The 23,325-nt window shown below is 40.3% G+C and overlaps 1 protein-coding gene across 4 annotated transcripts in view; it reads left to right on the top strand.

Annotated features, from left to right (window-relative positions):
* The first annotated feature begins 1,000 nt into the window (after positions 1–1,000).
* The window catches only part of MTA3 (metastasis associated 1 family member 3), a 139,950-nt gene continuing 117,625 nt past the window's right edge, over positions 1,001–23,325 (top strand). For all 4 annotated transcript variants that reach the window (XM_032183669.1, XM_032183671.1, XM_032183670.1 and 1 more), the window contains exons 1-3: positions 1,001–1,076; positions 2,761–2,828; positions 4,642–4,735. In XM_032183669.1, coding sequence (XP_032039560.1) covers positions 1,049–1,076; positions 2,761–2,828; positions 4,642–4,735 — 190 coding nt within the window. In that variant the 5' untranslated portion in view covers positions 1,001–1,048. The remainder of the gene's footprint in view (positions 1,077–2,760; positions 2,829–4,641; positions 4,736–23,325) is intronic.

The following is a 23,325-nucleotide window of genomic DNA, read 5'->3' as shown; positions in this document are numbered from 1 at the left end:
GGAGACAATTTCAGCTCCCACAGATGTTCACACAGGAGACAAAATAAAGGGAGATTTCAGATTTTTCCTTCCAAGGCATGCATGTGCTGCTGTTTGCTAAAAAAGATGAACTTGCTGTGAGTTTAGTATGCTAGTTCCCTGTCTTTCAGGCTTTCGGTACTGGGTTGTGTTGTTCAGTACATTTCAGGGATTTCAGTACTGGGTTGCCTGTTTGACACGAAGCAGTGACTTAGGAAGTTACAAGTGCACTACAAGTGGAAGAAACCTTACTCTGCCAGTCACTTGCAGGGGGAAATGGAGGGGAGGATGTGATCACTTGAAACGCCGGGGCAGCTCACTCGCTGTTGGGTGAACACCTTTCCTGGTAGCTCCGGGTGCAGTGAAATGTTAGCTTGGCTCAAGATACGTGAACAAAACAGGTAATAAATCACCACCATCCTTAGGAAAATGGCAAAAAGCCTTTCCCTTTGAAGGACGCATGCCGGAGCAGCACCAAGTTGTTGGCGAGCGATACAGAGTGCACTCGATGGCGCAGGCTGCGCACAAACAGAAGGAATAGTCTTGGCCTGGCACCGACACCGCTGCTTTTTGAGGCGTCGGACGAGTGGCGAGCCGCCTCCCGGGGGATGCTCCCTGCTGCCCGCCGCCTGCGGGGGGGGGGGGGCACCCAACAAAGCGGCCAACAGGTGCTGCGCGCTCACACGTGCGGGGCCGAGGAGCTCACAACTTCTCCCGCAGCGCCTCAGCCAGCTCGGGGGGGGGGCGGCACAAAGCGTGCCGCGGGGACAAAGCGGGGCCGCCCCACCTGCGGCCGGCCCCGAGAGGGGACCCCAAGGGCCGGGAAGGGGGGCGTTCATTAACCCCTTCCCCACCGGGCGGCTCCGGAAGCGGCCGCCCCGGCCCTGCGCTGCCTCCCGTGCCCGGGCGGGGAAGGGGTGGCGCCGGGTGGGGGCGACGCGGGGCGGGGGGGCCGCGGGAGCCGCTCCCTCCTCGCCCAGCCCGGCCCGGCGGCGGCGGCAGGAGGAGGAGGAGGGCGCAGAGCGCAGACATGGCGGCCAACATGTACCGAGTGGGAGGTAGGTGGGGAGCGGGCAGCGCCCGCACGGCGCCCGAGGTGGCTCGGAGCGGGGGGCGGCCACCATCTTGTGCGTGTGTCCCCCACCCCCCCCCGAGCCAGGAGCCTCGGCCCCGAGCCGGGCGCCCAGGCCCGGGCAGGGGGAGGCGGCCGGGGCCGGCGGGGAGGGAGGGAGGCAGCGAGGGGCCGGGCAGCGCCGCCCTCCGCGGGGACGCCGCCACCTTCCTGCTCCCCACCCGCACCCCCGGGCCCGGCCAGGGGCGGCCCCGGGAGAAGGGGTCGGGACCCCCGGCCCCGCCGCTGCGGCCTGGCCGGGCCCGTCCTGGCCGCGCTGCCCCGCGGGGAGCGCCTGGGCGCCGCCTGCTGCGGGCACAGCCCGGCCGGGCCTCGTCGCAGCTCCTCGGGGCCGAATCAAGCCGCGCCCGGGCGGCCGCGGGGGTGGGGTGGGGGGGGGGGCTGTCAGCTCGGCCGGCCTGTGCCCGCTGGGGGACGGCTGGGAGCCGCGTGTGGGTGTGGAAGAGCAGCGGTCAGTTTCCAGCCCTGCAACCTGCTGAAACTGAGCCGGGTAACTTTCCCCAGGCGCCGGGTGGAGGGGACGTGGCGCCGCGCCAGGTGCTGGGGTTCAGGTGCACCGCGCGAGTTGGCTCCTGCTGCTGCTGCTCTGCAGGGCGAGGGAAGGAGGCAGCCCGGCAGGGGATGGGGGCTGTGAGCCCGAGGCGCTTCCAGCATCTGCTCCCAGGCGTGCTGGGGGTACACGCGTCGCCCATCTGCACACCCCGTCATTAGGGCGCTTAGGTTGTAATCCCATCAGCCTTTACTCATCAAAGTAATCCTTATCGGAGTGGTGCTGTCGAAATCTTGGTAGGGTTTGCTTCTTAGGTCATCAAGTCCCAATTTCTTCATTTAATCTTAATAAGCAGTTACAAACCATATCCAGAGATCTTACTCTTCCTTTGGTGCTAATTGAGCTACCTGAGGCTCCGTTCCACTGCAATGTAGTGTCAAAGCATTGCATCTTATACCTTCTTATGGTCCCCTGCCATTTTTTTTAAATAAAATTCGCAAGATGCATGGTACAAAAGTCAAGTATTGAGCGGAGAGGAGTACAGTTGGCATTTAATGGTTACTTTTTCATTTGACAAAAACAAGTTTTGAGGAAAACTATTGAAGGAAATGTGTTGCGTGTCAATTTTTTGTTTGTATGTTAAATGGCAGTAGCTTTCAGGATGTGAGCGAATTTCCATAAAGTCTATGAAAATATTTCTATTCTAATGATCCTGTAAGAGATCTTGGCACAGAAGAACCCCACTACCCTCATGACTTGAGGATCTGTTACTGCTTAATATAGTTTGCGTGTTACTGAGCAGAGATGGCAACAAAGCAAGTATCACGAAATGTACATTACTTATTTGGACATCTGTACTACCACAGCACGTAATAATAAAGGTGTGGTAGCGTGTGTCACGGAAGTATTATTTCCATAATCTAGAAACTCACCAAAGCGCTCCATTCTTAAATTTCCCGTGGTTACAGAATGGTTGAGGATGGAAGGGACCCGTGGAGGTCATCTGGAGGTCACCCTAACTTTAGGAAAAAAACCCACAAACTTTGCACTAAAGCATATATGTATTTAGTTATATGATTTTTGAAATAATACAGCATCTTTCATTTTTTTTTCATTGCAGATTATGTTTATTTTGAAAATTCCTCCAGCAATCCATATCTCATTAGGCGAATTGAAGAGCTTAACAAGGTATGCAAGTATCCTAAGGTTCCTGCTTAGCCTCTGACAGAATTGTTGCGCTTTTCCAAGACTGACAATCATTTGCCTTCCATCAGATCTCTGTTGGTAGAATTTTCTGAATGTTTTTTTACTTCCTTGAGATTTCTTATGTATTTGTTTATGTTTTGCTTACTGAAATACTGCTGTGTGATACATTGTAATTCTGCCCTGTTATCTAAGGAAACACCCAGTTTATTATTCCTGGTGAACAGGAGTACCTTGCTGTAAAAAAAAAAAAAAATCCAAGGCAATCCTGTGGATGATTGAGGAAGTTAGAAAATTCAGTTTTTTATATGGTGATGATACTGAGTCTATCTGGAGTGACAGTGATCATGTAACATGTCTCCTCCTGGACATATGCACAAAGAGCAAGTGGGTGTCCGTGAGACTTTTCAGTGATCCGATAACAATACACAGCTTCTGTGGATGTTTATTGCATTGCTTATTGGTAGTTTTGAATGAAGGACAGCTTTCTGAATAGAAATTGAGACTGTATTCTATCTTTACCCTAAGTGCATTGTACTATAGCATGTGTGGAGCCTTCTCAGTGTACCATTTTGGGGAAAACACAAATATTTCTCAGTTTTCTTACTACCAAGATGTTTAAAAAAAAAAAAGTGCTTTTCTTTATTTGACTGTTCAGTTGAGCAGTATTTTATCTTACTGGTAAATTGTGTCAAAAGTTAATGACAGAAATGTTTATCATGATGTCATAAATGATATTTTTGTGTGTGTGTGTGGTTAGAAAATAAGTTATAAATAGCTGAACTGTAAAAATTCATCTTATTAATGGGACACAACACTGTGTCATGCCAGACACGAACCACATTGCTTGCTAGTGCTGTCCAACACTACATCAACTCTGTACATGGCAAATCATTTTGGATTTAGTAGAAACAATATTTTTTTATATACAGTAATGGAAGTGATTCCAATTATGTTCTGAATGTAACATTTATTGTCTTTAATCTGCATTGTTATAACTTAATCTTGCTTGTGGGTGGTAGAGCAGAGTCATATATTGACTTCTTGGGGGGAGAGGTTTCTAAGATACAATCCAGTTATCTTACTTGTGAATTGAGTGCCATTCCTGTGTTAAAGGTATTGAGCAAATATACAATGAAATGATTTGGTTGTCACTATATTGGAGATAAGATGGTTTCTTTTTTGATAAGAAAATTAAAACATGACACTTCTTGGTGCCACATCTTGAGTTTAACAACTTGAGGTAATTAACTTTTTATGATTTATAACAAGAAAGGTAGTGCAATTCTTTAAATATTACTAGACTCTCTACAATATCATGGTAGAATGTGATCACTGCTATGAGTCATGAAAACAACTGCAAACTAAATTGCTATTTTACTTTGTAAGTTGGTGAATTTTCAAATAAACCATGTTCTATTAAACGTGGTTCTGGAAAGAAATATTAGAGTGCTTTGAAATCTGTGTCAGTCTAAAATTGAGTTGTAAAAAAGTCTTTACAAGGCTCTGGTATTTCTTGAGGATTCTTATGTTAACAGGATAGTGGCATTACATCTCCCAGTAACTGATAAATATATAAAATCTTACGAGTAAATAACTATAATCATTGCTGTAATTTGATGTGAAATTGATTAGCCCGTGTCAGGATGCTCATACTTACTTGAGTAATTTTGATTTCAGTCTAGCTGTTCATGTAGGAACTACTAATAAGAGGAAAAATTACAAGTAGAGGATGTGTAATTTATATTACTCAGCTGGGCAGGGATGCATTCTGACTCAATTTATCTTTTTATTGTAGACTGCTAATGGAAACGTGGAAGCAAAAGTGGTGTGTTTTTACAGGAGAAGAGATATTTCCAACAGCCTCATAATGCTTGCAGATAAACATGCTAGTAAGTAGACTGTATGGGGCATCTTTTCTTTCTATCACAGCCTGTTCAGTTTTTCTCAATTACTTCAAATTACATTTCTTTGGCAAGAGGAATATTTATTTATATATATTAGGCATTAATTAATAACCAGTTAGATGCTGAGGATTATCTGATACTGGCCCTGCTCCTAACAGATGCTTCTGGGACTTCTAAACTGTGTTAAAATGATTGAAAATCTGCATTTGAATACTTCTCTTTCTTTCCTTTTTTTTTTTTTTAATTTCATTTTATTTATTTTTTAAGAAATATGGCCATATACTCTCGGTTAATATCAGAAGTAAGTCTTGGCTGTAAGTCAATTTAAGCTTCAGAGCGTTCATAAGAGCTTGATTTGACTTAGGATAGTAATAAACAATTGTATAAAAGACATTTTGTAAAGACTAAAGTGTATCCCAAGAGACTGAAAGTCAGTGCACATCGTAAAATAGCCGTTAGCATTTAAAGTAACTAAATATTATTCAGTAAAATATCATCGTGTTTTTTCAGAAAAGCAACGAAGGGGTGGTAACAGGGAAAAAGTCCCATTTTTGTTATGTACTTAACTGCCTTTGGTAGCTACTGTTTGGTCAACAATTGAAATGCTGTGCTTTTCTGTAATAATAGAACCAAAAACTCTGAAGGCAAAAACAGAATCAGTGAGAAAATAAATATTTACAAAATGTTGAAACCTTGTTTGTAAGTAACTGCAAACTTTGTAAATAACCGAAGTGTTAAAATGTTAACATCCACTAAATTTACCATGCATATTGTAAATAACAGTTTGTTTATAAAATACTTTAAATAAGTATTATGGGGTTTATAAGTCTCTGTGGTTTGCAATTTACCAGGATGTGTCTCTTTAAAATCATTATCTAGCATCATGTTTTGTGTACAGATAAATTATGGTATAATAGGACTCTTAAGAAAATACCTTACAACATCTTTAAGGTCAAATTCTGATAATGTTACTAATGTGAGTATCCGTGGTGAAGAGAAACAGCCAGTTTTTACCTTTTAATCTATTCTTTTGTTGGTCTTAAAGAATTGGGGGTGATTTGAGTATGTGGCATGAAGAAGTACATGCTTGGTTTTTAAAGCAAGGAGAAATAACATGTACAGAATGTGATAATTTATTTTAGAATGCCATTGTCTAAACATAGCGCAGTAGAAGATATATCTTGTTTATGTTCTAAGGAGATGTTTTTTTTTTTTTTTTTTCATCTAGTTGCATATACTTTTGCATTTTTGATGACCTGTTTATGGTATTGTGCCCTCAGATTCATCATGGTCTTTTGAGTTCTTCTCAAACACCTTTAATTTTTGTTGTTGTTGTCTTCTGTCTTTAAAAAAGGAGTGTCATTTCTGTGGGTATCATTCAATCTGAAAAAGTGAAAAAGATCTTTCTAATTCTCCTGTGAGCTTTAGATTGGTGTTTAGTCAGCGCTTCAGTAGAAAGGACTTGTTGATGGTCTGTTGCACTTTCATTGCAGTATTCTAGCACTTCAGTGTCAGTAGAAACACCATGGAGTCCTCTGTGTTTTCTGAGTTGAGATTCTCTTGCTGTTTTCTTGTGAGAAAATAAAGATGTGATTTCTAACTGGTTCAACAAGCCTGTTGAGAATGACTCCATGTTTTGCACATCATAATTCTTCTAACCATTGTTCTTATCAATTAATTTTCTCAGTATATAATGTTTCCTTTCTGACCAATCTGGAATCTGCACAGCTAAGTTGTCTCACGAGATGTGTATTCAAGTTACAAGGGATAGCATGTAGGGTAAAATTGCTGGACTGGGTCTTTGTACAGCTCATAGAGCAGATGTAGCTAAATGTCACATCAGTTCAAATGTGTTGGTTCTGGAATACCACTGTGTTCTGTTTAAAAATATAATGTACTTAAACAAAATATTTGGATATTTATGATTTGAATGTTTGTATAACTGAACATGTTGGTACTTTTCTACCTGGTTTGTTGTTTCAGCCTTTGTATAAAGGCTGAAAGATGGGGATTTCATATGGAATTGAGGCTCTGTTCAGTCACTGGTTACTACAGCGTGCATGGAGTCTGAAGGATAATGACTGCTTGAACTTTTCTAATGACACTTCCTATTACTAGAGATTATTACTTCTTTCTGAGTAAGGAAATAATCCTGACTAATGCACTTTCCAAGATTTTTGGCAGGTGGGGATTGGCTGTTATGGATGATTCCACAGCTTGTGAAGGTTTTGTTGTTGATGCAGATATGGGTTGCATTTAATGAGGAAAAAAAATAGCTGCATAAGAAAATACTTAGGAACTTCAGATTTTTTCAGTAACTCGAGTTTCAAAATGATTTTAAAGAATGTTTGGGAGAACTGGAGTGAAGAAGGTCTACGATTCTATCACAGGGAGTTGATGTACTTTTTTTTTTTCAGATACCTTTGAAAAAAGTTCAGGATGTGTATATATACATTTACAAGGAAAAATGGGGAAAAATCAAGTTTACCTGACACTTGGGTTCAGAGGAATTCCAAATCATCTGACACTAATATATGAGGAAATTGTGTTTCTTTTATTTTTTTTAACCTGGTGTTTCTGGTGGAACTTAATTAAGGTAGCATTTTTATTTGTCTGCCAGCATCGTGCATGATGTCAGTCTAGATCTGTGAAGAGTTTTATTAGCCAACTGTAATCACTGAAATCCAGAGGGGAGTTGAATGTTTTATGAGCCCTTGAAGACATTATATTTTCCACCTTTGATTTCTGTTACTATAAAATGGCGTATGGTAGGGCCAACTTGAATGCATAGGCAGAATACTGTCCAAGGTGAGCTTGATCCTCCTAGGCAGAGTAGCTGAGCTCTCTTGAAGCGTAACGCCCAGCAGCTTTGTGGTCATAACTGCTGCCATCGGGTCACTGTCAGGGGGTTGTTCCTGTCTTTGTGCAGCAGAGTAAGGCTTGCTTTATGGGGAGAAGAGATGAATAGAAGAGAGCACGCAAGTGCTATTGCAACAGATGACCAAAGTACGTAAGCAAATGAACTTTGAGAGATGGAACAAAAACATAACAGCTCATTAAAACGGGAGAAGCAAACGTAAATGGGTGGCATAGAGATGTTCTCTTAGGAAAGAGTGGCAATTTGTTTCAAATTTCCAAATGTAGTCTGATCTGTAAGATTTAGTTGATTCTTCAAGTAAAGTAGTGTTGTTACAAACATTTTAGAGCAAGGTTTTAATAGCTGTAGAGTGAACTGTGCTAGCTGCATACTAGCACTAGTGTTGGGTTGCTAAATAGTCCAAATCTCCTTTTTTTCCCATTTTATGGCATCATGTGCTCTTTGTTGAGATTGCTTGCTGTTTTTACTCATCAAAGTTGCACTTTATTGTAGGACTTCTAGCAATCAGCTTAGACAACCATGTTTCATGTCTCATTGCTATACAACATGGTGTTTCTACTACAGGATTTCTGTATGCCATAGAGGAAAGGTTTCTGGGAACAAAGGAAGTCCTGTGAGTGATCTAGTGATTCCCAAGGAACATTTGGAGTACTTGGTTCTGACCTTGGTCTGACACTGATGTATTGTGATCGTAAACAAATCAAGAATCCTCTCTGCACTTCATTTTTTTTTTTTATCTGTAAAATGACACGCTCAATATAAAAGTGCTTATTTGGTCTAAGCTGGTAAAAAAGTATTAATTATAGCTACATTTTCATGTTTTTATAAAACACTTGTCATTGTGTTTCTGAATATATAATTGCTGTGGCATAGCAGTGGTCATAGTATTCAGTACCAGGTAAAACCTATTAGAGTTTTTCAGTCCTCTTCAACAATTCAAGAAATTTAGCTTAGATTCATCTTCCAGTATGTTTCTCAAGAGTAAATAAAACTGAAACAGGAATAAGGCAATCTATATACTCAGTCTACATGTGAAAAAGTATGTCTGAGCACCCTGGAGGGTCTGTAAAGGACTTCTAAGTAAAATGCATAAGGTGCTTTGTTCTCTTCAGTGTTGTTCTCTTTTCTAAGTCATGTGTTTGACTGTAATTTAAAACACTAACAATACAGTATTACTGGATTATTTTTGTCCAGTCAGGTGGTATCAGCCAAAAAGTTGTGTGGTGTTTTCTGTTGTTATCCTAATCCTTTTTCAATATGGTATTTTTTGTACATCAAACTAAAAAGCTGTTATTCAGGATACAACATTTACTTACTCAAAGTCCCTTTTCTGAAAAATCACTTTATGATGAGAGTCTTCTCTTGTTCTCTTAATTCAAGTTGTATAATGTCTTAGAATATAAAGCATCTTTTTACTGGAGGTTTTATATGAAACCTTAAAATTTGCTATTTCTGGTCCTGTTGGCTCCCTTGAACACCTATTTTATCCACAGTCTGTTTAGTCAGAGGCATATTTTGGCAAACGAATGCCGGAGATGAATGTTAAATACTGCATTGCAAATGATCCGTGTTATCCACCTTTATCTTAAATGTTGAAGTAATTAATACTTTCTTTTTAATACTTGTTATTGTATCCTCTGTACAACTTCCAGGGAATAATTTAAAACAGTTTATTTGCTTTACTGATAATGTTAGGGGAGGATGACACCCATTCTGTAGGGCAGGATGTGTGTAGGGATAGAGTGTGCTTAGCTGCTTACTCTTTCAATGGAATTAAGTCTGGAAGAGCTGCCAGTTTAGCTTGAAGGGAAAGAAGATGACGGTGTTGCATTGGTCTTGATACGAATAAAACAAATCCATTTCTGTCTTACGGTCACATGGGTGCAAAAATAAATCCATAGAGCTCAGGAGTTCAGTTGGGTGCTTGTTTTTACAGAAATGTGTAACTGGTTCTTTGGAGTTTCGTATTCAGTTGGATTTGTGGTAGGGTTGCAGTTTGTGTTTTAATTAGCGTAAGGGGGGAGCCTCACTCTTGCTTGCTGGTAGGAACACAAGTCCTGGTGATGAAACATACCATTTTCCTGAGAGTTAGATAGGAGGGAAAGGAGCTAAGGATTGGGATGGCAAAGCTGGGGATGAGGGATAGGAGATTCTTGGAGCATGTATAAAGGAGGAGGCTTGGCTGTTAGATATGCCTGAGGAGTGGGTGTGCAGACTTGTGTAACTGGTTCAGTGAGACACTGCCTGCCTAATTTCAAGGCTTCTGTAAATATAAACAAGTGCTTGTTTGCAGGTTAGTTGTTTATTCCCTCCCCTCCCCCTTAAGTAGCAAAAAATTAAGAGAAAATGATTTTTGACCTGGAATTTCTGCCCCCTTTTCTTTCTTTAGAAAGACTTGTCGTCTGTTTGTGAGCAAGCCATCGGAAGACTTGTGTTTGCTTTGTAGGTGGGGTGGAGAACGGAGGCAAAACAAATATGGTAAGCTAGGAAAGCTTAGGAGAACGAGCTCAGGTGGGTCTCTTGCTTGAGACTGGAATTTTACATATTATATTTAGTTTACGTGTCTCTGTTAGTTGACTATAAATAAGCACTAGCAAATTCAGGTGCGTTACATTGCTCTTGGGTATCCTCAGTTCTGTGTTGTGGTAAGACACACCTTAGGAGGGCCATTTAAGAATGATAACGACAACGAGTTCTTCAATCAGTGGCAGAGTAGCTTTTATGCTAAGGGATTTTTGTATTAGTGTAACTATCACTTTCACTGAAAATGAGCTTGGGGATTTCTTTTTTTTTTGTAGGGAAGACATGACGTTTTTCATCTCCAGAAACAAGGGAACCTGACTTTTTCCTTTATTTACCCAAGAGAATTACTTCAGTTGTAATTTATTTGGCGGATTGGGGGTGGAGGGGAAATCAGACCTTGCTGAAATAGAGCAAGCCTTGTCCAAATTCACATCCTTGTCGCCAAGGAGAAACGTGTCCCAAGGCTCCCAATTATCCTTTTCAAGGGTGCTTTGGGTAGTCTCATAAATTATGTGTTTTGTTCACTGCATTTTGTACAGGAACTGCATACTTGTGATTTTTTTTCCCCCCCCCAATGTTGAAAACAATAAGGAAGCAGTAATGAGGAGCTTTTTGCTTCTGACAATCAGTCTTCCTTTTGTGAATGACATTTTACAATTAGTAGTTAACCGTAGTGTATATTGTCTCATTAACCAGTTTACTGTCAGCTCTAAGTATCTTGTGGAATTACTAGCTTCTGTAGTCAGTTTCTTTGGTGCAGAATGTCTTACTAGATTGTGAATGTTAATGATCTTCCCTTAATGGAGTGAATGGGTTTCCAGCAAAGTTCATAGTTGCAGGAGATGGTAGCTCTGATGGCAGACTTGCATACGTACATTTTATTCACCTGAGTATATAAGATCTGCATTTGGGTATGTAGGGCTTTGCACGTATTGTTGCTTGTCCACTGTATGCAGTTTGTGTAACTGCGTCTTGTTTTTTGCATCTACTAGCAAACCAGCTAGAAGCTGCCAGCCTCATCTGTTAATCTCTTAAGAATAGATTTATAGTTTTGGGCAGCCGTACCTAGATTTTTTTTTTATAGTTCCAAATCTGATTTTCTAAACACAATTTAAAAGGCTTGAACACATTGCTACCAATCTCTCAGAATGTAAAAACAAACTGAAAAGAAAGTCTGGATTCATTTAACGAGTTTGCTGTGGAGAGTGGAAAGCTGCAAATTACCAATTTACATTTATGCTGAAAGCTGTTTAATTTCAAAAGTTTAATGAATCTGTGAAATCCAACTTCTGTTTTTATTCCTTATTAATTGAAATCATTTATTCTATGCGTTTTCTCAGGAGGGAGTGACTCACTGGAATACAAAAGAAGGCGTCACTTCTTTGAGCTCTACCCACAAAATAAATTCTTTGCATTTGAGTTCTGGGAAGGAGACAGCATTCATAGGAAACTGTCTAGGCATTGTGCATTCTCTGTTTCCCAGTGCTCTTAAGGATCTGTTCCCATTTGGTCAGGCTTAAATATGTTCATCGTTATTGCCGTGCTTACCGTTTTGTGTTTGCTTTGATTTGTGGAAAACATGTAATTGTCATTTCTCACATACTTTTTCCTGCCCCCTTAGCGTCTGTTAATTGTGCTGACCAATGTGTGATCCTACAGTTTTTTCTCGAGACCTACAAAATACTGATATTGATCATAATTGTTTGTCTCACAAAGATAAAATAGGATGTTTTGCAACTCCTAGGTTTCCGTGATCTTGTGTGTTTCTACATCGTGGTGTTTTTTCCTCTCTTGGCTCATAATTTTAAGTGAATATTCCCAAGGCATAAATTTTAGTAATAAAAAAACTGCTAGGTTATTTGTATCTTTAAAACTCCAATTAGAGATGCATTTTATGGCTTCAAAGACTTCTCTGATAGTTTGCTTGAATCAGTAGTTTGTTGCTTACAAATGTGAGTGATGCAAACTCACTAGTAATACAGAACGCCTTTTTTCCCACCTTACAGTGGCAGTTAGTGTATGAATCATGGATGAGATCTGATGGTTTAAAGGCTTACCAACAGTAATTCTTGCATATGCCTGTATTGTGCAGTGAAATGAAGTCTGTGAAGGTTGTCCTTGATAATACTTGTGCACGCTTGAAAATTCACACAGGATGATGGAGACAGAGCTTATTAGCTTGGGCAAGGCACTGTGTGAGAATGGACGTAGTGCTTCCTACCCAAGCTGACTCATGCACTATTGAGTACGTGTGGTGCGAGGTATTACAGAAAAGGTAGAAGTAGCAAATAAGATTAATATAGAAACTACTTCTGTGGTTTGTCTGTAAACTTGTATTTTTGTTAAATGTAGGCTGCACAAATGACAGAGTATGGACTAACGGTTACCATACATGTGCTGTAGGCCACATGGAGTAGCAGAGTGGGTGTTTGGAATGGCAATTTAGAGATGTGATTTGCCTTTTGGATCAATACCTTGTTTTTCCTTTCATCTACTGTTTGTAAAGCAGGGAAAGCTTGTATCAGTGCAGGGAAAGCTTTTTAGTGTGAACCTGTTTGTGTACTATACAAGTTCTTCTGCAAGGATCCTGGCAAAGAAATGTTTTATTCTAATATGGAATACATTACACCCATGAGCAAAACAAGTTTGACTGGTTAAAAAGTACAATTTTGCCAGTAAAAGCCTGTTCTACATTATGAAATTCCTAAAAGACTGGAGAGCTAAGCAGTTCATTTTGACTGTCATCAACTGTCTGAATCCAGAACTTGTTTCCAGGTTTATTGCAGTAAGATGTCTTCTCTGTCCAGATTGCATAGTTGATGGGCTGTGCATACATCAGAGGTTACGTAAACGTGTGCTTTTTCTACTTGTGCAACAGGTTAAGCATCTAACAAAAAATCAGTTTTCTAATCTTCCCATTTTGCTATGGCAAGTGATGGACTTACATTTTCACTTGTTTACATGAGGGATTGGGAGTGATATACAACACTGAAGACAGTGGTTTGTTGCAGCTTCCTGCATGAAAAGTACACCCTTGTTTTGGCTTAAACTAGCACTGAAACTTAATGTTGGCAGGGTCAGTGGCCTGTAACCTGGTCTTGCAGGGTGATGTGGGGCCCTTTGCTGTGTGACAGTTCATTGGGTCAGGTCCTGTGACTGATGCTGCCGTTGTGAATGAAATCCTGATGTTGTTTTTCTCAGTAGGGCCTCAAGGGACCAAGAACTAGGCTGTCAAATATCACACAAGAAAAAACACTATGATCTATGGACAGCTTTATTTTTGCCTTCAGAGGGTGACTACCTTCATAAACTTCTGAAATGCTCTTCTCTTCTGTTTTTAATGGGGGGAAAAAGCCTGGGATCAAAATGCTGCATATTCAACATGTATGAAATGAATAAATGATGATTTTTTTGGATATTTTTACTTGGTACTGTATCAAATGTGGTATTTGACAACTTCATTGGTTTCCTTGAAGTTTTATTTTAGTTTATTTAAACAAGAAAAAATGGCACATATATTGAAGACCTCATTAGTTACCACAATGTGATGTTTATTCCTACACTGATTTCCCTACTCAACTGGCATCATAATTAAATGGTTTAAAGATTTAAAGTGACGTATCTATGTAGATTTCTTTATACCTTTCCCAGTTCATAAATATATAGTTCCCTTTCATTAGAATCTTAACTCTAAATTCTTTCCTCGATGCATGTACAATCTTGAAGATTTATCATTAATACAGTTAAAGATGGAAAAAAACATAACTTTCAAGTCTTAGACTATCAGAGTGAATGAACTTTTCTTCCTGCTCATCTCATTAGGTCTGTAAACAGGAAAAATCTTACCATGCTGGCATTGAGTAGACGTTATGTTGGATAATATTCTTCTCATTTTAAAATCCTGGACATAGAACTTCAATGTGTCTCAGTTAACTTTACTCAGGAACAGGATACACAAATTGTTTTCTTTGCATTTTTGCTTTCCTTCTTTCCTCCCTGTAAAAATCAAACAAAATTCATCCCTTCTGGAAGGAGATACTGTAGAAGATAAATCGTCTGTGTTTTATAAGCAGAATCATATGCCATTCGGAGTAGGGGTAGGAAAGTGCTTCTACAATCTGTGCCTTTTCTTTGCCAACACATTTTGAAAAGCTGTTTATACCTGCTACTGCGGATATGAATTGCTTGTTAGAAAAAACAGTTTAGAGCTCTGAAACTCTGTGATTATTGTTGTATTACTGTAAAATAAAACAATAGTATAGTTCTTAAATGCGGACTCCTACAGAAAGCTTAAAAGAATTTTGGTGTTCTTAGTTCTCTGTGATGCATGTTTTTTTAAAATATTTTCACTGCATTTTACTAAGGAGAGGCAATTTTACCATTTGTTAACTAATTCAGGCATACCTTTTCTATTTTAAAGGAAAGACCATTTAAAACAGATCTTATGAGCAGGTGGTTTGTACAGAAAAGTTGAAATCCAAGTGACGGGAAAAGTTGCTAATAGGATCAGTCTTATGTAAATGGAAGATAAGCATCTCTCATTGCTCAAAATCAGGTCCAATAATTAATCACGAGGGTGAAGAGTTGGGATCATTTTCATTTTTAAAAAGGGTAGAAAGGAAGGGAGCTAGGCTGGTGAGTCTCCCCTCTGTGCCTGGCAAGATAATGGGACAGATCCTCCTGGTAGCAATGTTAAGGCACATGCAAGACCAGGAAGTGATCTGAAATAGTCAGCATGGCTTCATCAAGAGCAAATCCTGCCTGACCAATCTGGTGGCCTTTTGTGATGGAGTGACTGCATCAGTTGACAAGGAAAGACCAACCGATGTCATCTACCAGGACTTCTGCAAGGCTTTTGACATGGTCCCACTTGACATCCTGATCTCCAGATAAGAGAGATGGATTTGGAGGGTAGACCATTCAGTGGATAAGGAATTGGCTTGAAGGTCATGGCCAGAGAGCGGTGGTCAGTGGCTCTGTGTCCAGGTGGAGGTCAGTTATAAGTGGCATGCCTCAGGGACATCTGAGGTGTCCCTCTGTCTTGGGTCTGGTGCTGTTTAATGCCTTGATCAGTGACATGGACGATTGGATTGAGTGCACCCTTAGCAAGTTTGCAAATGAAACCAAGCTGAGTGGTGCAGTTGATAAAACAGAAGAAAGGGATGGCATCCAAAGGGATCTGTGCAGGCTTGAGAATTGGGCCCATGTGAAAACTGATCTTCAACAAAGCCAGGTGCATGGTGCTGCACCTGGGTTGGGACAACCCCAGACATGAGCACAGTCTGGGAGAAATCATTGAGACCAGAGAAGGACTTGGGGGTGCTGGTAAAGGAAAAGCTTGACACAAGCCAGCAGTGCAAGCTTGCAGCTCAGAAGTCCAACTGTGTCCTGGGCTGCATCAACAGAGGGGTGGCCAGCAGGGCGAGGAAGGTGATTGTCCCCCTCTGCTCTGCCCTTGTGAGGCCCCATCTGGAGTGCTGTGTCCAGCCCTGAGGTCCCTAGTGTGAGAGGGATGTGGGGCTGTTTGATCATGTCCAGAGGAGGCCACAAAGATGATCAGAGGTATGGAGCACCTCTCCTATGAAGACCGGCTGAGAGAGCTGGGGATATTCAGCCTGGAGAAGAGAAGGCTCCAGGGAGACCTCATTGGGGCCTTTCAGTACTTAAAGGGGCTTATAAAATAGATGGAGAGTAACTTTTTACTCAGACAGGTAGTGATAGGACAAAGGGGAATGGCTTCTAACAGGGGAGGCTTAGATTAAACTTTAGGAGGAAATTCTTCACTTAGAGGGTGGTGAGGCACTGGCATAGGCTTCCCAGAGAAGCTGTGGATGCCCTATCCCTGGAGGTGTTCAAGGCCAGGTTGGAATGGGCTTTGGGCAACCTGATTTAGTGGGTGGTGTCCCTGCCTGTGGCAGGGGACTTGGAACTAGGTCATCTTTAATGTCCCTTCTGACCTTTTTTATTGTGTTATTCTGTCTGATACCTTGGTACCAAGTGATCCTCATGTTTGTGCTGCTCTGAAAGAATGATTATGTTGAGAAGAGCGTACTCTCTTACCTATGTGGTATTGTTGTAGATGGCCTTCATATTTTTCGAGCCAGATGCTAATTTTTTTTTTTTCTTGGGCAGTATCAGGTTGCTTGTGTTCACTCTTGCTCTCTTGTGTGGTTTGCCAGCCTGGATTTGAAGGTAGAACTAAAACTTTTAACATGCCTTCCTGTTGCAGCCCTAAATATGTTTGTACTTTGAAAAATAACTAGTTGGCCTCTTGTTCAATTGATGAGCATGATCCAGTAATTGTACATTGAAAATGATAATCACGATGCAAATAGCTTTGTCCATGGCACAATTATGAGTATGCTGTTTGCTGCCTGTACCAAGGAACTGTGTAAAAGAGCCCTGCAGAGGACTGTTGCTCTGCACATGCCGCAACAGGTTGCTTCAGTTTATAAAGATGTTCACATGATGAAATGCAACAGGTTCACATGATGAAATGCAAAATAACCTGTAACAGGATATTTTCCCTTTTGAAGGAGTTTCCATTTGAATAGGTGAGACGGAAACCAGGTTAAGGGAGGGAGGAGAGAGAAGGGAAACTGAAAAATCTGCATCTAGGTTTATGATATGAGATTGCCAGCTGTTTCATCATTGCTTGCACGTTACTGTTTTCACACTTCTATGAGACCCTTCTGTTTTGCAATGTTGTCATAAGCTAGTTTGCAGCAGTGGATAACACTGTGAAACTATAATGTGCTTACATCTGCATTTAGTTATGTAGCATTTAATTTACTATGATATATTTGTTAATGTAGCACACTACGATTTGTACTGCTTATGAAGGTAGTCTTTCCTTGCCTCTTACCCACAAGCTCCTTGTTCTCAAAAATCTTTAAAACCAGTTATCCAAAAAATCTGTCCATCAAGTGTTGGAATGGGGCATTTTCTGATGTGATAGCTTTCATTAAATATTTTTGCTACAAGCCTGTGTCAAACACGAAATAGTTACTAAGTTATATATGGCTGTCATTCCATGAATTACTACGCTATAACATGCCCCTTAGAAGTACTCAAAAAAAAACCTATGTAATGTTAGAAATATTTTTTATTGATGGAGAGTAGGTGTGGCATCTTAATTACACTCCACAACCATTAAGAATTATTTCTTTGTTTTGTGACCTCCTTTAGAAAAATTATGGTGATGTAGTGTGAAAGGATTGCTTGGATAATTGTGCAAGAAAATGGAAAACCCCTTAGAGGAAATATGTGTATCTGTGCTATCCAGGAGGAATTAAAAGCACACCTGTTCCCTGTAAGCATAACCAACCAGTCTTTTTTCTACCTGCTAAATTGTTCAGGTTCACACAGTAGGTAGCTAAATGACTCAGAATCCATACAAACCCATACTTCAGGTTTCTGATCCTACCTGACAGTAACAGCAGATATCAGGCGGATGTCACGTATTCTGCCAGCCATCTGATATTCTACTAACAGACACGGTGTAAGTAGAGCTAATTAATTCAGCTTTAGTAAACACTTTCTCAGTCAAACTGACAGTATAACTATGTGTAGTCTAGCTCACAAAGTTGATTAAACTGCTTTACTGTAGCACTGGGGGGTTAAATATCACAGTGAAGTTGGTACAACACCACATGTGGCAAGAAACTTCATGCAGACTGAACAAATTGGCCAACTGCTCGGTTAAGAGAGTTCTTCGTTCACAGTCTGAATAGAGTTGTTCGTATAGTCAGACTTAATGTTTATCTTTTGTACTCATTTTGGCAGCAAATAGATTTGCTCCCTATCCCCCCAAAATCTATATTTGTAATTCTTTCTGCTGTAGTGTCTAACTGCCAAGTGTGCGCTTGATGTTTTTGCTGCAGCCAGCTAAGCTTACAAGATTTACACACCGCCGTCTTTCCTCTGATGTGCGTGGTAAACTGGCTGCTGTTCAGCATTCGTGGCCTTTTATCTGTAGGTTTTGAAATATGTTGGAGATACCCATCGTTTATATAGTTTTGGGGCTGAGTCTGTACTCAAAGGTGTACAGGAAAGGAAAAAAGTTTAGAGGTTGTTCTTAAAGTTGGGCTTAGTGGTGTTCTTTGAACTGAAATTTATGCTGATCAAATAGGATTTTAAAGGTATTTTAAAAACCACTATCACAATTTGTGGAGTTAAAGCAGGTTTGGTAAGTTTGTTAAATTTCTCAAATCTTGCATGAACTGGGTATAGCTAAGCTGAGATACGGTTTCACAACTGGAAGCAATTAAGTTTAGAGGTAGGAAGTTAATGCATTGTGGTTACACTGCTGGTTTAATGCAGCATCAGCCTGTGCTGCTGTTGAAACAAGTGGTCTTGTAAGGGGGGAAAAATGAAAACATCTTCCTAGTTGCAGCCCTTATTCCTGCTTTTTCCTTTTATGCCAGCAGCAGCATTTTGAATGGGCACGCTAGGTCACAAGCTTGGAATTAATCTGGATTGGAGTGCAGTGAGGTGAACAAAAAGCTAACTGCATGGTCTGAGCCAGAGGGTAGCAGTTTAGGGTTCGTATACTGGGACCTGCCCTTATCAGTGACCTGGGGCCCAGGCTGACACCGCCTGGGGGAAGCCAGGTGCTGCCCTGGAGGGGAGGGCTGACACAGACCTAGTAAGCAGGAGGAACAGGACACGGGGAACCTGGAGACAGCTCAGCAGGAACAAAATGCCATGTCCTGTTTGAGGGAAGGAAGAGCCCCTGGCAGGGATGCAGGCTGGGGGGAAGCAGCTCTGTGGGAAAGGCCCTGGGGCGCTGGCAGAGGGCAGGGCCCTGGTGACAGAGGAGGCAAAACAGCAGCACCCAGGGCTGTATCACCAGGTGCCTAGCCAGTTGGTTCGAGGAAGGTGGCTGTCCCCTCCAGCAACTCGGTGCTATGTGTATGGCATCCAGTTTTAGGCCCCCGATACAGGGAAGTTGTGGATGCACTGGAGGAGTTTCAGCAGAGGTCTCCATGAGGGGAGGAGAGGCTGAGGGAATCAAGCTGCTTCTGCCTGGAGAATTAGACTGCTAATACCTATGGGGAGATTTTAGGGGTGATGGAGTTGAGCTCTTTGCCATGACTGAATTCAAACAGGAGCGATTCAGGTTAGGTACAAGGAACAGCTTTTTTTTGCCATGAGCTGGCTGCCAGAGAGGCTTTTTGGTCTCTGTCCTTGGAGGTTTTCAAGACCCAGCTGAATAAAACGTAGAGTAACCTGGGCTGACTTCACAGTGGAGCCTGCTTGGAGGAGGACTTTGCGCTGGAGACCTCCTGTGTCCCTTTACAGTCTGAATTATTTTGTGTAGCTGTGGTTCTGTGATCCAGCCAACCTCTAGCTGAAACTAACACAGTCAGCAATTCGTTGGCGGCAACAGAGGGAGGACTTCTTCCTTTTAAAACTCAATATATACTCCTTCAGCGCTAGCGACAGCCTTCAGTGTTTAATCCAGTCTCTTTTACTTTCTGTTGCAGTAGATAAGGAAATTGTATGGTGGGTTATTTTGACTTAGATAAGGAAAAGTAATAGGTTAGAGGAAAGCAACATTTGCTAGCTGCTGTTTAACCACGGAGTGGTCTGAGTCACATTTAAAGCTTTTTAGGTGTCTTTCATGATTTTTTTTTAAAGTCACTTTCTTAAACCATTTTATATTAAATGGGTGTGTCATATTTCTAGAGGTCCGTCCTCAGCTTATTTTGATTTTAGATATAAAAATAAGCATTTCTTCCTGGTGGCAAGCTTAAGTCACCACATTACTTAACTATAAAAAAAAAAAAAAAGACATCTACAAAATTTATGGCATGGACAACTCTCTCTTCTTCTTAAGTTCAGTAAGAACACTTTTCTAAACAGTGAATCCCACAGACTAAATAGAAAACAAGTGTTTTTTTTTTTTTTTTTTTTTTTTTTTAAAATGGTAGTGCGCATGTAAAATGAGTGAGGATTACAGCTTTTTCCTAGTATCTATTGCTTATTTGAGTCAATTAGGCCTTAGTTACAAGGGAAAAGGGAAAGGCCAAGGCTGTACCACTGCCAGCGAAAGAATCACTGGACCACTCTGGTTCTCAGGATCAAAGCAAATATTTGCAATTGCTGATTAGAAAACCCATGTATAATAGATAGACCTAAAGCTTTAAAAGCTCACCAAAGATCCCTGCTTTTTCTCTTCAGGATTTTTCTTTTAAATGAAATATTTCTTGTAGACCAGGAAAAGTACTACAAAACATAATCTTCATCTTTGGCCAGGGCCTAGAGGGGATTGTGTCATTTAGAAAATCTGATTGTGTTCATCTTTGTAGTCATACCTCAGACTTTCAAGATATTTTTAAGCTGAACAACTGTAGATAGAAAACAAAATTCAATTTGTTCTGGGAATGATGATGCTGTGTATGTCATTACCATATTTCTCCATTAAAATATTTGTTCACTTTGAGCCATGGCTTTACTTCTCTTCCTGAGCACTGAAAATGTGCTCAACTTGGTGCCACTTTATGATAATTTCCTGTAGGTACCTTCCATTTCACTCTTCTTGACGGGAATAACCTCTTCCTGGATGGTAAATTAAATTGCATATGCACTGCAAATACAAGACACGGGTGAAGAGAGCTCTAGAAGGACTGAAAGTTCTTCACCCCTTTTCTTCACATAGGCATTAAGGCCTGATCTATGCAAAAATCTTGTTTGAAAGCAGGTGTCTAAAGGTTTGGTCAGATGCAGAATTTGTTGCATTGCTATCGAGCAAATTAGTTTAAATATTTAATTTTCTCACTTTATCCAGTGTGTACTTTCTAGATGCAGCTTGTTATTGCTGGGACAAACTATTACATGTTTTGCTAAATGCATTACTATTTGCATTTTTTATTATGAAGAAGAAGAGTTGTAAAATTAATCTGGTGATAAGTTATATGCATCAGTAGTGGAACTGTGCAGTGTCTGGCCATGATTAGTCCTGCTTTCTGGTTTGTCAGATCTTTGTGAGTAAAACATGTGCTTTATTTCTGAAAAATTTAGTAAATTATTTTTTTTTTCATGTTTGGGCTTGTTATCTTTGAAGTGATGCATGTAAGAGAGGATTTCAGCTTCAGGCTCTTGAATCGATACTTTCTTGTCTTATGGAAGATTAGTGCAATAAATATACAATTATTTTTTCTAATTTCTCGCTCTAAGGGAGCTGTTATGATACTTGAACGTAGGCATCTAAAGTCATTTTAAACTCTCTGCAATATAATTCCTGGCTCCCTGCTGCCACTTCAAAATGGTACACATTCTTCTGTGTTTTCTGCCATAGTGGTAGTCAGGTGCTTTCTACAGGTCTGTCTAATGTGGCCCTGGACACCTGTGTTTGGATGCCTAAATTGCTTTCTAATGGGCTGTTTCTTGTCAGCTATCTTCAGATGGTTGTAACAAAAGATAAGCTTGTATTTTTGATATCATTCAGGAAGGAGAGGAAATAAATAGACAAATGAGAACTTTGGACCTGTAGAATGCTACAAGCAGTATGTATACTAAAACAAAGAAACAAAAAAACAACTGCTGACACATCTGGATATGTTAATAAATATTAAGGCTTTAGCAAATGTAGCTAGTAAGTCATTTATGGTAATAAATGGTCATAGCTAATATTTGTTTGAAACTTAAACATTTTAATACTCATTCCTTTTTTCTTTATTAGTTTAATTTAAAAATGCTTCGTCTTTGCACAGGATTTTTTTTTTTTTTACACTTTATTTATTGTTAGCATTATAGGTGTCAGAATAATTCCAAACTCAGTTGTGATCTGACTTGAACCTCTGTGTGTGTCAGCTGAGACTGTGGGGCTTTGTTTTTGTTAATCTACATCCCCACAATACATTACAAAACAGGGATGGTGACTGTGTGTAGAGCCAAGTAGGCTTACGGTGGCCGATGGAACTGGATTTGAGGAGTTGGTTATGTGAGATGACCGTGTTTTATCACTTCTATAGAAAGAAGTGGAATAAGCTACAGGCAGGCATGATTAAAAAATAATAATAATGAAGTTGCATTTGGAGAGAATTGTGGTTGCCATGAAGACACAGGCAGGCTTCATTTTGAGAAGTCTGTAGGTTGTTTGTAAAAAGTGTTACTTTGCAAGAGCAGATGAGGTGATTTGTTCTAAGGTAGCTACATGAAATACTAGTTAATGCTGTGGTTTCGTTGTTTAATTTTAATTCCTAAGGCATATTTTGTAAAGTATATTTGGTTTTGTAGCTTGTAGATAATAGAGCAGGTAGAAAATTGCCAAATCATAGAAAGCTTAAAGTGCCTGTTTTTTGCATATAACGTTCACTGGGACTTTGTCCTTTCTGGGAAGTTAGGGAGTGTAGACTGGAGGTCTGCATGTCCCAGGAATCTACTACAAAGGCAGATCTCAACCATGAAGATCCCATGATAACTATTTTGGACAGTGTGTTTGTCCGTATGATAAGCTAACAACCACTGTGAACGTTGCTTTTAAAATCTATAAGGGACACTTTTTAGTATCTGTTTTTATTTTTTCCTTAATGTTTCCAGTTTACAGATGGTTTAAGTCTTTAGAAGGAATCTTTTTCTTTGGTTATATCATGTTCAAGGTAGTACTAGACAATTTCAGATTAGACTGACTATAAAAGAGTTTTCAACTGCGAACATACTTTAAAATAGAGTTTAATACTTGCTGTTTTAGTTGCTGTTATCTTATGATAATATCTAATAATAACATCCTATTATAGTGCTGTATTGCTTAAAATAGAAATAATTTTGAATATTGCTGTCAGATTCTATTAGGTTAACATCTTGGAAGGCAGTGAGGTTGTTCAATTTTCTCAGCGTGTGATTTGGCAATACAGTGAATTCAGTAACTTTCAGTTTCATAGAAAGTGCTTTTCACCAGGATGCTTGTAAAACTTCTAGCAATGCTGATACCAGCAACAGAATACGTAAAATGGAACTGGTCAGCAAAGAAGTGGCAAACCCAGAGAAAAAAAGTGAAAAGAGATGAAAAAAGAGTGAGTAATTTTGTCAGGATTGTTCTTGCAGCTGTGTGAAAGACTTAAGTGCATAATACAGTAGGAGAGCAGCATAATTTTTAAAGGCTTAAAGTAGAAGGTATCAAATTCAAAATGCTTAATATTCTGTCAAGTTACATAAACTAGACCTGTTA

The sequence above is a fragment of the Aythya fuligula genome, chromosome 3 (genome assembly GCF_009819795.1).
Source record: "Aythya fuligula isolate bAytFul2 chromosome 3, bAytFul2.pri, whole genome shotgun sequence".
Lineage (NCBI taxonomy): Eukaryota > Metazoa > Chordata > Aves > Anseriformes > Anatidae > Aythya > Aythya fuligula.
The sequence above is the reverse complement of the archived record's forward strand: the minus strand, read 5'-3'. Positions and strand labels throughout refer to the sequence as shown.